We start from the raw sequence: 14,598 nt of genomic DNA on the forward strand, positions 1-14,598 counted from the left end.
TAATCTATTTCAATAACTAGCTTAATTTTTCTTACTATATTGCATTGATTTATAAATAATTGTAAATAATAAAATATATATGTATATATATATATTTATAATATATATTTTATAAGGACTTCAAATATTATACATATATTTGTATATATAAAAAGGGATGATACTTTAAGAGATTTTAGTATTTACCGAGAGAAGTAAGAAACGTTTGATGAACATAGATTTTAAAAGCAATGCTTTCTGTAGAATCAACTTTTATCATTTATTAGGTTTTAATGTTATAAGTTTTTTTCGTAACATATTGAAGAGAATATATATATATATATTTATATAAAATAGTATAATATATAAAATATATATTATATATATCATACTTATACACGTACACTTCATTATACACCCTTCATAGACGTAAACGTAGTATAAATGTTCATATTTTTAGATTTTCGATACGTCTTTCTTCTATTTCGATATAAAGTACACATCTGCGTATTATAAATCGATAATACATTTTCAAATATTTCTTCGATGTCACGTATTAAACGACAGACATTTTCTATTCGTTGTCATAAGTCTGGCACATTTTTTATTATTGGCGATAAGCAGGCCAAGATCTTTCAATGTCCTCATAAAAAAAGAATCTACAGGATTCAAATCAATGTGTTCCAAAAAGATTCACTTATAATATCAATAATTGATATATGAATAAAAATAAATTGATTTTAGATCGAAAGGATTGCTTTTACAATCTACGTTGATTGAACATTTTTTACTTCACTCGATAAGTACTGCATTAAAATAACATAAACTTAAACCTCTAAAGTTCGTTAAGCACAAACTTAGCCGATGGACTATGATTCCCTTAACGATGGATAATCGATGTTGGTAAACGTGCACATCGCGATAACGGACTCAGTTTCGTAAACAAAAGTTACTTTAACTTCATTTCATTCGTTACTTAACGATGGTTACACGCGGCTTCGCGTTCGAGTTAGAAACTTATCGTAGATACCGTTCGTTCGTGGAGACATTCTACTGAACCTTGATTGAAAATCAAATTGCATTTAATTGACCTCGTCTCTCATTCCTTTTTTCTCTTTTTCACTTTCTCTCTCTCTCTCTCTCTCTCTCTCTCTCTTTTACACATTTTAATCTATAACATCTCTTTCAATCTTCCTCTCAATTTAATTTATTCTACTCGACAGAATCGTTATTCTTTGTATCTTTGAACACTGGAAAGCAACGATCGATATCGTTATCGATTCGTTTGTAAAATAATTGAACATAAGAAATCTCCGCGGGACAATAGAATAAATCGACACTTTGTATCTTTAATAAGAATCATTTATAGAGATTCTTAAACATATAGATGAATTCAATGGTTATCGATAGAAAATTGATTAGACTCTATTAAAAATTCTATGATATAAATTGAAGTACGTAACTACCTTATCATTATTCGACGGATCGTTATGGATTGCGACATTTGCGACGATTTTGATCTCTCTTGATGTTTAATTTTGAAAATGTAAAAAAAGCTGGAGTTTATAAATGATCTACCCGTTAAATATACATCATTTATTCTCTGAAATTTCAACGACTATATATATGTATATATATATTTATCTATAGATACCTATATAGATACATATAGGTACATATATGACAGATACAGGACAGGTTAAAAGCTCTTTTAAAGAGGCCAAAAGTTCTTAGACGAGTTTAAAAAGTCAATTACTCTTTTTCTATGCCAATCTTTTTTCTTCTTTATTATAACAAAAATACAAGTTTATAAACTTTCGTACAGCCTCAAAAAAAAAAAGGAAAAAAATAAATAAATAAAAAAGAATTTGTCCAAGAATTTATCTTGTAAAAGAATAATCGATTTTTAAAATCGTCTAGCTTATTTTTGACCGAACCTGTACGATGTAACCACCATAGATACATGTATAGATATACGTATATACTATACGTTGTGATTTATTATGTACTCACCAGGAATGCTTGTACCAAGAGCAACGAAGACGACCGCGGTGACGGAATCCTTGATACCGAGAGTACATCCGAAGTAGGATGCGATATCACCGATTACTGCCGTCACCACCCCGATTCCAAATATGCTGACAGCGAAGCACAGATAACCGCCGGCGATATCTAAAAGCCATTAAGCCGAGTGCCTACTTTAGTCGATGGTGGCATTAGATTCTTAAGTAACTTTTTCTTTTTTTTTTCTCTTCTCTTTTTTCTTTTATATATATATATATATATATATATATATATATATAATAGGGGTGGATCGAAGCTTTTTAGAAAAAGAAAAAGAAAAAGAAAATGAAGAGAAACGATAGATATCTCTTTTTCTTTCTATTTTTTTTTCATTTATAGTAAAAGACACGTAAACGACAATAAAAGACACAAATATATATATGTATATTTCCTTAGGTAACAGTAGATACTTAAATATACAAGTGTATTTAGTAGAAACGTCTCTAACGAAGGATTATAACGTGTACACGTACAGAATTATATGTTTGAAGTACATATTTGAAGTTTCGCGAGCAATTATTTCTCAAATTATAGCTCGTTTTATAAAATGTTTCCAATAAAACTTACCCTGCTTCAGAGAGGTTGTAGTAGACATTTTATGGTGGTCACAAATCTTCTCTAAGTTGACGTACTTTAGAGATTTCAAGGTGATCGTGTCTCTTTATACGGAACTTAAACTACTTTGATAGACCAACGTAGTGTTATGGTCAATGAATTCGTCCTAGAATGGACCAAACATCTATCTAAATGTCTACCTAAATAAAAACATGTGTTTCCGTGTGAAAAAACAAACGTAACTTTGAAATATTCGAAGCAAGACCATCTAAAGAAGATTTATAATCATCATAAGATATCTCTAGATCCCGAAAGAAAATAAGTTTTATTTGAAATATTTTTCGAAAGGAGTTATAACTTGGGAAATAATTATTTGCAATACTTCAAATGTGATCCTCTGTGTGTGTGTGTGTGTGTGTGTATGGATGTCATATATATTATCATGCTTCAACGCGAACTGTCAGATGTCTTCATCTTTTGATTAGCTTATTCTGAGCTTAACTGTATTTACTAATCTAAACGAACCTATCTTGAATACGTTGAAATTAGATGCGTCTATACGGAAATAGATGGATATAGTTGAAATATAGATTATATACGTTGACGTGTATACATCGAGAATGGATTGACGGATATCCGTTGTTTCAATGACATTTCCAAATGACGAGATACATTCGATTATTCTAACCTTCGGGACTTGCTTCCTAGTTTCGACATTTATACGTCTATATATGTATATATATATATATATACACACACGAGATGTATTTACGTATATATACATATATACACATACATAGAATATATATATATGTATATGTTTATGTCAATGATAACGAGAGAAAGGGTGTCAATATGTTTGTCAACGATAGCTAAACTATAAGGAACTTTTGCTTTCAGTTATATCCAAGATAATAGAGAATCGTCGTTTATCTCGTTTGGTTATCCCATTCATCTGAGTTTAGGAATACGAAACACGGATGGTTAACCATAGAATAATCGCGATGAAGCGTAGGAAATCCTACTCGAAGAGCGTCTCCTTCATTTCATTTTAATGGTCTGCCATTTACATTCTAGCCCAGGTAATACCGTTTCTCTTCTCCCTTTGAATCCACTTAATACGATCACATTTTGGACCGTTAATATCGTCCAAGATATATATTTTCACAAGAAATTTCATTATTTACACTTTGGCCATTAAGTTTTTCCTCTTTTTTTTTCTTTCTCTCTGTTCCACATTAGTTTCTTGAAAATTTCGTTTAATTATTTCCAACGTTTTCTCCGACGAGACTCGTTTCGTACGACTCGTAATCATTACTAATTCACGAGGACGAAGTTTAAACGAACCACATCGAAGGAAGGTTTTAACGATGATCAGAAAATGTTGTTTATCGATAAATCCTAATTAGCGATATAATAGCGTTGACTTTTGCTTCATTTCGTGAATTTAATCTATTCAACCCATTTCCATGACCCCTGGACACAAATGTTTGATCTGAGTATACTGTTTGCTAAAGTATTCACGGAGAGGTATAGATATAGAGTATATGTATGCGTAACAGAGAGAAAGAGAAAGATAGATATAGAAACATAGAGAAGGAGAAATATTTCTCAGATTTAGAAGGGAATAAGTAATGATATTGCAACCTCATTAGCATCATCATCATCATCATATATATATATATATATATATATATATATATATATATATATATATATATATATAACAAGAAGACGTTCTAGCAGATTGCTTCGTATAATCACTTTGATCTTAAGAGAAAAATATTTTTCTTTCCCTTGGATTTCGTGCTTGCTTGCTAGTCCCTAAGAAAATGATTATCCCTTTACCGAAGGTTACTAGGTTCGATAAATATAGAAGAGAGAAAGGCCTTAAGTGTTCCGACAACGCTATATTAGGAATCTCTCTCTCTCTCTCTCTCTCTCTCTCTCTCTCTCTCTCTCTCTCTCTCTTTCTCTCTCTCTCTCTCTCTTTCTTTCTTTACTCCCTGTCGAGAGAGCGTGACGTTTTTGTATACGCGCATCGTATAACGATCGCTTCGTTACGTGGCACGTTTTGCGCGAGGAGGTCTCATATTATGTAAAGGAAGATTAGGATTAAGGTTACACGCTCTACGAGCAGCCATGAGCGCGCGGGAAAGTAGAAAATTAAAAGTCAATCTCTCTCTTTCTCTCTTTTTTTCTCTAAACGAACTTACGTTGTCCATTTAAAAAGTCGAACGAAATCGTTTTACTTATCCAGGGATTTTCCTTCCTTAATTCTTTCAATCGTTAACGTTTAATTAATCGTTCTAAAAATGCAATAGGATCGTTCGATCCTTCGAAAACATTTTTTTTTCTCTATCTCATTGGATCTGGTAAATTCTTTTTTTCTTTTTTTCTTTCTCTTCTTCTTCATCCTCTTTTTCTTCCGATGATATTCCGAAACATATTAGGTATAATCGTAAAACGAAAACTAACGATCGTTCGTTTAGCGATCCTACTAGATGGAAAATTTTTCTTTATATGCTGAAATCGACGTGACGTATCCCTCGTTAGCCTAACGTCGTTAAAGCGCATTTAAAGTTGGTGATATTTATAACTCCTTCACTCCACCCACCGTTCTGCTTCGATCGTAACGAAGGGCCGTATCGAAGTAAGCTGAATTTCTTTCCGATAACAAATCCCACGTATATCTTCTCATAAATGGCTTCTTCTTTTCTTTTATTTATTTTCAGCAAGACGGTCACACCTTGCAAAAGTTTACATGTTTTGTTTATTTATTTTATTATTTTTTGTATATCGTTTCCTTGCATCATCGAGTCATACGGAATAAGTAATCATTTTTATTTCGATTTTCCAAATATGGAAAAATCTTTCATTAGATTTACCCTAATTGTAAGTGATATTTTTCTTTTCTTCTTCTTTTTTTTTTTTTTTGATTTTTTTAATTTAAGTATATAAAGTTACTTTTCTTTTGTACGTACAATATATTATTATGAAAAATAATCGATTCACATTCGAGTAATGATCGTCTTTATTAAGAATAAATTTTTTATCGTTTTCGAACGATCCATTTTTACGATATATTTTTTGACGATATATTATATTATTTTTTTGTCGAGACTATTACAGCGTTCAGTTTCGAAATGTATTATTTGGAATGTGTTAAAAATTGTGTAAAGAAAATGTGTCCGGTTAGTATTGTCGATATATCTTATTTATCGTTCTTTCAAAAGTCTTTAATGGAAAAATTATACGTACGATAGAAAGGATGTGGGACGAATCAATGTCCGGTTGTTCGATGTAAAGTTTCATTGATGGAAAGAGTACTCACGGGACGAACTCGTAACCGCGAGAATCGTGATCGGGGCTTGAAACGATTTTGCGAACGGAGGCTTGTCAATAAATCAAACGACCCCTGCTAGCCCTATCGAAGCCACCGATATTCAGAGAACCCTGAAATCGACCTAAATGAGCTCAACCTCTCCGAACGTGAAAGGTACTAATCAATGTATGTCTATATACTATATTATATATATATATATATATATATATATATATATACAGATGCATATATATATATACTATATATATATGATTATATGTATAGAAATGTAAGTGCGTATATATATGTATGTATGTATGTATATAGTAAATGTTATATACCTATATAGTTCAAATTTTCATCAATCGCTATTCCCTTCGTCGTTAGGTCCTTGCAAATCGAAGGGAAAATTTGATTAGAGTGAGAGAGTGAGCGATGCGAAAGGATAATCAAATTTACACCTGCTTTTGTTAATATCGAACGAGTTAACGTCGAAGATTGATAATAGTAAAAGCTTAGGTCTTTCGATATGCGAATAAAATGATTCGTTATTGTTGGATATTGTCGAATGAAAATTTTTACTTTTTACGTGATCCATCTTTGGTTAATTAATTACATTCTTATCTTGACGAGTCGTATAAGCTTGAATAGAGATGAAAGAGGGTAGATAAGATTCATTAGCTTGAATTCTTATCATCAAAGATGTTGATGTAAACGATCTGTTAACACGAGAAATTTTATCAATATTTTACAAAAGCTTTCGTTGTTTTGTTTATATTTTATAATATATATATATTTTTTTTACGTATATGCGTATTACTTTCCTTTGACAATTTTTGTTTTTCACGATTAAAAAAAATTGAAACAAACATTTTTGAAACATTAAAGAAAGAATCGAGTCGAGTTAAATCGAACACGCGACGTTTCTTTCGCTCTTTTTTTCTCTCTTTCTCAAAGTACTTATTTTTTGTAATTAACTCGTGGCTTAATTTTTTTAATTAAATATTATGCTACATTAAAATCCATAATCCATGGAAGGTACGACGGAATGCATACTAAACTTGTTTTATTCACTTCGGTTTTCCGTGTCGAGTGCTTGTAAATGTACAGTCGATAGTAAACAAGCGGTTCAGAGTCGAAGCTGACTCGTTTAGCGTTAAATGTGAAGCGTAAATACAGTTATAATTGGCTCTCTGAAAATTGATGCAGTATTCTACCTTACAACTTTACTACCAAGCATTATATTCGTTTATTCGATAAATCAAGATTAATGGTAGCAAAGATTTCTTCCACCCTTTTTTTTCCCTTGCTCTATTTTCTCTCTGTCGTCGCGAACGATGATGTAATATAAATCTACAAGAAAAAAAAAAAATACAAAATTGAAACGTGGTACATAGTAGGTCAAAAGTTCATAAATAATTTTAAGGATCGATCACTCTTTTTCGAGACTTTTCAGGCTAATATTATTTTTCTTTTCTTTTTTTTTTGTTAATTGTAAAATTACAAGCTTGGCTTGAAAAATTACAAGTCTAACTATAATTATAAAATGTCTCGAAAAAGAATAATTGATTTTTAATATCAGCTAGGAACTTTTGCCTTAGCCTGTAGCTTTAGATATAATCTTCTTTTACGCTTTTTACTATTTCGAGATTAAAAAAAAATTTTTTTCTGGAGTATCTAATAAAACGGATCAGTAACGATCAAAAACATTTACTGAATATTTCATAACGTTTTGAGTGAAAGTTTCTTGTAATTTAAGCACATAACTAAAAGTTTATCGGATGATTATCTTTGAGATTATTTGAGATAAATCATTCGGAATGTTTGATAGTAAAATATAAATGTATGTATTTATCTACTCCAATATCTAAATGATCGAATAGATGAACTTCATATTTATTATTTATTTCAAAAATCAGACTGCAAGATACGCGAACAATCCCAGTTCGATCATTCGATTTCGAAATAGAAGATATTATATTAAAAATTTAAAAATTCATTAAAATTCCTATATGAGACGTTAAAAATTTTAACTATTCAGGAATATTTAAAACCATGTCAGAGGCATTAGCGCAATCTTTTTTTTTTTTAATTTTTTCATGAAAGCAATTAAAAATGGCGGACCGATGAGCATTTCAATTTGTAAATCCAACGAAACATCCTCATACTTTAAATTAAAAATATATATCATATATATATATATATATAAATTCTTGAATATTTATTTGTAAAAATGATTTATACTTGTATGAATACTATAGTCTAAAAAACTAAATTATTAAATCCGGTATCTAAAAAAATAAATTATTAAATCGTTGGACGATTGGATTGCGCGTATCGTTTATTGCAAAAAGACGGAATGTATCTGATATAAAATAAGTACTGATTCGTTTAAAGGTTCTTCGATTCGAGTGGATTCCATAGGGAAAGATTATCATGTATTCTCCATTCTTGTGGTCAAAGCGCTAGCATAATTAATGTCGACGAGACGCGTGTCGTCTCGTTTATGAGCGTGCGTATATACATATATGCATATAGAATGACCATATCCGGCATACGTATTCCGCGATTACAGGTATGTCTGGCAGCTGTAGTTGAGAGTAGTCAGTTTTGTCTATGGATCGTGACCTGATTCCACTGTATAAATTATGGGTCTACACGTGACACACATCTCTGATGTACGAGCTGCATTGTATACCACAAATACGAGTACATATAACTTATACCTGTATAAAGTACTTTCAGGAAGATTTTGATAGCTCTTCAAATATCCTGCAGATGTTATTCTCTATCTCTCTCTTCTCCTTTTTTTCTCTCTTTTTTTTTTTTCTTTTTTTATCGTTACAACTGACCATACACATTTTTCGTACTTACGCCATTTTACGTTCCAATTTAGATGAACGATGCTATTTTATCTGTTTCTCTCTTACCTCTCTCTTTCTCTCTTGATTAGTTTTATGAACCGACATTTACTCGTTATTAACGATGAACCCATTTTTAAACGAAAAAGAATTTTATCTTATAAGTTTTACAGTAACTTGACCGAAGCGTTTGTTTAAAAGTTTCTTTCCAACGATCGACTTATCGAAGTTATAAATATAAGTAGTATAGTATGTAAGAATGAGTGTGTATGGCAGAAAGTATAAAAGTTACAAACTATGAGAGAATAGACGTTGCATACTCGATGATTGTATAGATAGATACGTTGTGAGAAATTGTTAAATGCTTTGAATCAACGGAAGGTTCATTTATTTTTACGGAATATAGTACGAAATAAAAATTTCTACATCTTTTTATCTTTGCAAATTATTTCAAACTCGGGAATAAAAAGTGTTAGAAAAATTTACTTGTAAGTAATTATGATATCTATCTCTATCCATTAGATTTAATATTTAACAGTTCGAACTATTATATTTTCTTTCTTATTTGAATTTATCTTCTGATCTAAAAAAAGAAAAAGAAAAAGAAAAAAAAATCCTATAGCTATAACAAATTTAACGGTGGTGTTATCTTTAGTACTCGAACGTGCGTGTTATCGCGCCGACAAATTCAAAGATCGAAGAAGAAAAATAGAGAGAAAGGAGAGAAAGACAACGTAACCACAACAATAGTTTATAATCGACTAATTTATTTGACTGGAATTGTGTAGACTAACGCACGTTTAAACAGAGGGAAGGTAGGAAAAGTTATAGGGTTAGCATGTTCGAAACGATAAAATTGGGGATAGCGAGAGAGAGAGAGAGAGAGAGAGAGAGAGAGAGAGAGAGAGAGAGAGAGAGAGAGAAGCTCGACGTTATTGCCGAAGGACTCGTCATAAATCTCGCTAGTAAAAATTACGTTGGAAAAAGTAGTTGGCGATACGCGGTTGAACCGGCGATAAATCTCTGTTAAATTTTTCAGTGGATCGCGCCATTCGCCGAATTCGAGCTCGAAGAGAAATCGCATTAGTGGATTTTCATGAGACCTATCTTTTTATTGTTCTGACGCTTGCGTTTTGGGCGATTGCGTTTCAGGCGGTATCCCTGTAGAAAATCGAATTAAAATTCAATATGGCGTGTCCCCGATACAGATCCAACGCAAAATTCGTTAATGCGTTTGTTTCGAATACTAATACCGTTTATATAATAATGCTTTGTATTACGTTCGAATATTCCTTTGAATATTCGTTTGAATATTTCGAAAAATAAATATTCTTATGATTTGATTTTATAAGAAAGGAAAAAGAGCACGTATGTAGAGTCTAGGTTTTTATTATCGAGGGATTCGCAATAATGCATGACAATGTTCCACGGGAGAATACGTATGACGATAAAACAAATGTCTCGACGAGCTGCGATACTTTTTTGTCGACTCAACGAAAGACGTTTTCTTTTAATTCCTCGTAAAGTAAGAACGTTGGAACGTTTGTACGTGTGCTGAGTAAGAACATTTTACATAAGAAAGAATTTAAAAAAGGGACAAACTTTTATAATCAAACATTTTATCGAATTTATCCTATCGACATTTCCTACATTTTTGAATCCAAAAGAAAAGTTTTTGATAGAAGAAGAAGAAGAAAAAGAAGAAGAAGAAGAAAAAGAACCAAAATTACGATAATCATAATCGTTCTCTTTACGAGGCACACGACTATCGACATTTTCAAAAACGGAACGCAGTTATTTCTCATTTCGTGTGCTCTCCAAAGAAGGGAACTACGAGTTTTGCATCATGCAACGAAGCATTCACTGCGACGTTGATTTAGAGTTAGATTCTCGAGAGAGAAAAAGAGAGAAAGAGAGATAGATAGATAAATAGAGAGAGACAGAGAGAGAGAGAGAGAGAGAGAGAGAGACAGAAAGAGAGAACAAGTAGGAAGGAGCTTGGAATAAAGAAAGTAAAACTGCGGGGGCTTGATACAGTAGTTTCGCGAGCTTTTGCCAGTTCAGCAGGCTTCCGCGCTGTGTTCTCAATTGTGCTCAGTGAAATAAAGCGTATTCTTCGCTTCCATCCAAGCTCGCCTCTGGCCTTCGTTCTTTCGTTTCCGTTTCGTCTTTTCTCTCTTCCTCTTGAGTTTCGCAGCTTCGTAATCCGACTACGAAACAATATATATATATGTATATATATGTATATAGGTATTATCTATGCCAAGGAATCCTCGTTAAGGAGTCTTATCGGTCTAGAGATAAAAATTAAAACAAGGTCCTTTTTCTTTTTTCCTCTCTCTCTCTCTGCCTTTCTTTCTTTTTTTATTTTTTGCATATTTCGAAAGTTAATTAGTTAAGTGTAAGTCGTTTATAAATTATTTCTAGTGAAATTCGAAATATTTCAACTGTTAAAACTGTGAACTTTCGTAGAGAGAACTATTAAGTTTTTTTTTTCTTTTTTTTTAGAACGTTCGACCCCCTGGAGATTCGCTTGTTGAACTCTTTCGGGTCCTGTTGCTATTGTATTCTAAGTACACCGAACTATATTTGTGATATATCTCAGTGTGTTAGTCACACGAATGAGGGTTAGAAATTGCTTGCACGTTAGTAGGATTGTTTATTTCGTAGCGAAGACATCGTTATTAAAAGGTACATGTATTTGGAAAAATAATTTATCGAAATTTACAAAAACTCGCAATTCGATTTTTACGTTCCACGGAAAAAAAATTCGAAGATAATTGATTCATTAGCGATATGGAATTTGTAAGTAGGTAACATTGATAACGCGAAACTCATCAGTCTATTTGTGTTGATGTTCGATGTTCGATTATTTTATTATTCATTACTAGTAGTTTTCATTACTTTGTAATATATTAAAATAGAAATTCTATAATAGTGACTTGAACGAAAATTCTATAATTGCATTTCAAAAATATGGACATCACAATTTAGAATTTAAAATTATATGTGTTCGTTTTAACTCATGCGTATGGCAGCTCGTATCATTGCACCTTTCTCGTGGAACAAAAAATTTTTTACAAATCGCGACTTTTTACTACGATTTGGATTTTCAATGACGAATCATCTTTCATATCCATATTGAAATAATATCTTATTGGTCGTGCAAACGTTCTTTCCCTTTTATTTTTCTTCATTAAAAGCGATCTTTAAATTTTTATCCTCAGCAAAATGAAGTACATAATTCTAATTGAAAAAGTAAATTTCAGGAAGTAGGTCAAGAAGTCTAAGAATATCAATAACTAAGAGTTCTATCTTGGAGAAAGATAGACTAATAAATATCTCATTAAACCGACGCAAAGTGTTTTTCTAAGGAAAGTTAAGTTCAATCGTTTTCGTAATCGTACATGTATAAGTACATACTATATGTAACAATGTGTATATAGGTATGTAAGTATATATATGAACATGTACATTTTATCTTTGTTAGAAAATCTTTCTTAGAAAATCTCAGACATATCACTTCTATTGTTGAATGTAAGAAGGTATATCTGTTTCTCGAGTCGACTGGTGTCATGCATGCAAAGAGCCACAGAGAGATAAAGAGAGAGAGAGAGAGAGAGAGAGAGAGAGAGAGAGAGAGAGAGAGAGAGAGAGAGAGAAATGTTTCGCACCTGCGCTCATGTAATCGATAAAGTTTTCGTTGAATCGTAGATTCTTAGATAGAGGATAGAATTTCTACTCGTATTGAGAAAAGATAGCGAAGCTAAGGATTTCTTCGGTAAAATGTCCTAAGAAGGAAGCTAAACGAAGTTCTAGTGGAATTTCTAGTAATGAGATAGAAAAAGAAAGATAGAGAAAGAGAAAGATGGAGAGAGAGAGAGAGAGAGAGAGAGAGAGAGAGAGAGAGAGAGAGAGAGAGAGAGAGAGACTTGATCTTACTCGTCGAATTATTGGTCAGAGACTAGGGCTTTGGAATGTGGACAAAAGGGAGACCATATTGTTCCTTTTGGAATTTAGAGAAGACGAGAACGACGCGGCGTAAACACGAGACTAATTGCACTGTACACAATGAACGGAACTTCTCACGCCCTTCTCTTATCCTTGAGTCTCTCTCTTTCTCTTTCTCTCTCTCTCTCTCTTGCTCTCATTTTTCTAATTCTCTTTTTCTCTTCCGTTTATCCTTTTTCTCTCTCACTCGCAAATTGAGTTCGGCGTACATCGTCACTCCACCTTTCTCTTCACCGTATATCTATCTATATATATATATTGTTTCGTTTTTAACTCATCGTGCTAGAACATCAAGCTCAAAAATGTTAACACATAGCAACTTTCGGAGAGATGCGTTTCGACATTTATCCGAAACGCGTTCGTGAAATATGTTATATCTCCCTACATTTTTATACTCTTGCTATATATACGAACAAAAGCTTTTTTTCTTTTTTTTTTGGGGGCTAGAATATAGAAGGATATATATATATATATATGTACATATATATATATGTACGTATGTATTTGTGTATCACTCGTTATTCGTGTTATACGAGAATTTCACAAACTTTAACTAAACCAAGTTAACAAATTTGATAACTCGCGAAATTTGAAACTGCTCTAATAGAAGGGATAGGGAAAAAGAACAAAAAAAGGAACAATTAACGGAACGTCGATTGGACATTTCACGTATATCGGAGAGTAAGAGGCAGAGTTTGCGGATATTACAAACGGAAATTACATTTTACCGTGTTTAAGTCGTGATGCTCGTTCGAAAATTTATTGGTATATAGGAACTATCGTAATAGAGAAATATGATGGTATCAATCGTTAGATTATCGTAACTTATAGATTTCCCAACGTATCTAAGTATCATAAAATTTAAGAGGGTAAGCCGATGTTGATTATTATCGATTATTGTTCAATGAAAGATAACACGAAGGTAATTATTTCCTATCTTCGCAATATATATTATATATATATATATATATATATATATATATATATATATAAGATCGATCAGGTACCTGCTATTTACATCGTCGACATAGATAATAACAACGTTCACTGATAATATCGCCAATTTACTCTTCTCGAAACGACGAAATTTCAGGGCGACTAAACTAATTGCCGGCCACGGTGTGTTCACGCCGGACTTCATTACCTCGCGTTCGCTCTTCGCTCTAGGGTTATGACAAACCAGCACGGTTGTAAACTTTGTTAAAAGCAGTGGTAAGAGGAATAGGAAGGAAAGCAGAACGGAGATAGAGAGAGAAAGAGAGAGAGAGAGAGAGGGAGAAAGGAAGAGAGGGAGTAAAAGACGACTGATAAGTCACCGATAAGCCGTGTCCTTGATTAAATTCACCCTCGAGCTTTCTATATACGTATGTATATACATATGTATGTATATACATATGTACCTCCCAATGTCGTACACTTTACGATTACATTATACTAGAAAGATTTACATACGTTTTACATAATACTACCGATTCTTATATAGAGGGTGGATAACTCAAAGGAAAAACTAACAAAAAGAATAAACACAAAGTTAACATATTCGTAAAGAAATACTATAGTAGACAGTACATAGATATTTATATCGTAGATGTTTCTCGTTTACGAATAGAAAGTATAGTTTGTGTAAAAAATTGTCATCTTACAATTAGATATACAATAGGGAGAAAAAGAAAGGATAATTAGTATGTATTTGGGTTCTGAGAAAACCGAGTTGACAAGAAGAAGTCTTGGAAAAGTCTGTTCATTTTTCGTAATGACGTTATGAAGCTCTTCCATCCTTATCGAATTTTATTTAAAGTAATT

General features: G+C 32.1%; 1 protein-coding gene and 1 long non-coding RNA gene across 4 annotated transcripts in view; one reads left to right on the forward strand and one right to left on the reverse strand.

Moving 5' to 3' along the window:
* The window catches only part of LOC127067655 (uncharacterized), a 36,010-nt gene extending 27,248 nt beyond the window's left edge, over positions 1 to 8,762 (forward strand). Inside the window, exon 4 of the long non-coding RNA XR_007782698.1 lies at positions 8,499 to 8,762. This is a non-coding gene — a long non-coding RNA (uncharacterized LOC127067655). The remainder of the gene's footprint in view (positions 1 to 8,498) is intronic.
* Positions 1 to 14,598, reverse strand: part of LOC127065650 (sodium/calcium exchanger 1) — a 77,856-nt gene that overhangs the window by 18,310 nt on the left and 44,948 nt on the right. For 2 of the 3 annotated variants that reach the window (XM_050998336.1, XM_050998430.1), the window contains exon 6: positions 1,993 to 2,151. In XM_050998336.1, coding sequence (XP_050854293.1) covers positions 1,993 to 2,151 — 159 coding nt within the window. Of the gene's footprint in view, positions 1 to 1,992; positions 2,152 to 8,751; positions 10,995 to 14,598 lie in introns of those variants that run through there. The other variant, XM_050998513.1, reaches the window with a different exon arrangement.

Source organism: Vespula vulgaris, chromosome 1, assembly GCF_905475345.1.
Source record: "Vespula vulgaris chromosome 1, iyVesVulg1.1, whole genome shotgun sequence".
Taxonomy (NCBI): domain Eukaryota; kingdom Metazoa; phylum Arthropoda; class Insecta; order Hymenoptera; family Vespidae; genus Vespula; species Vespula vulgaris.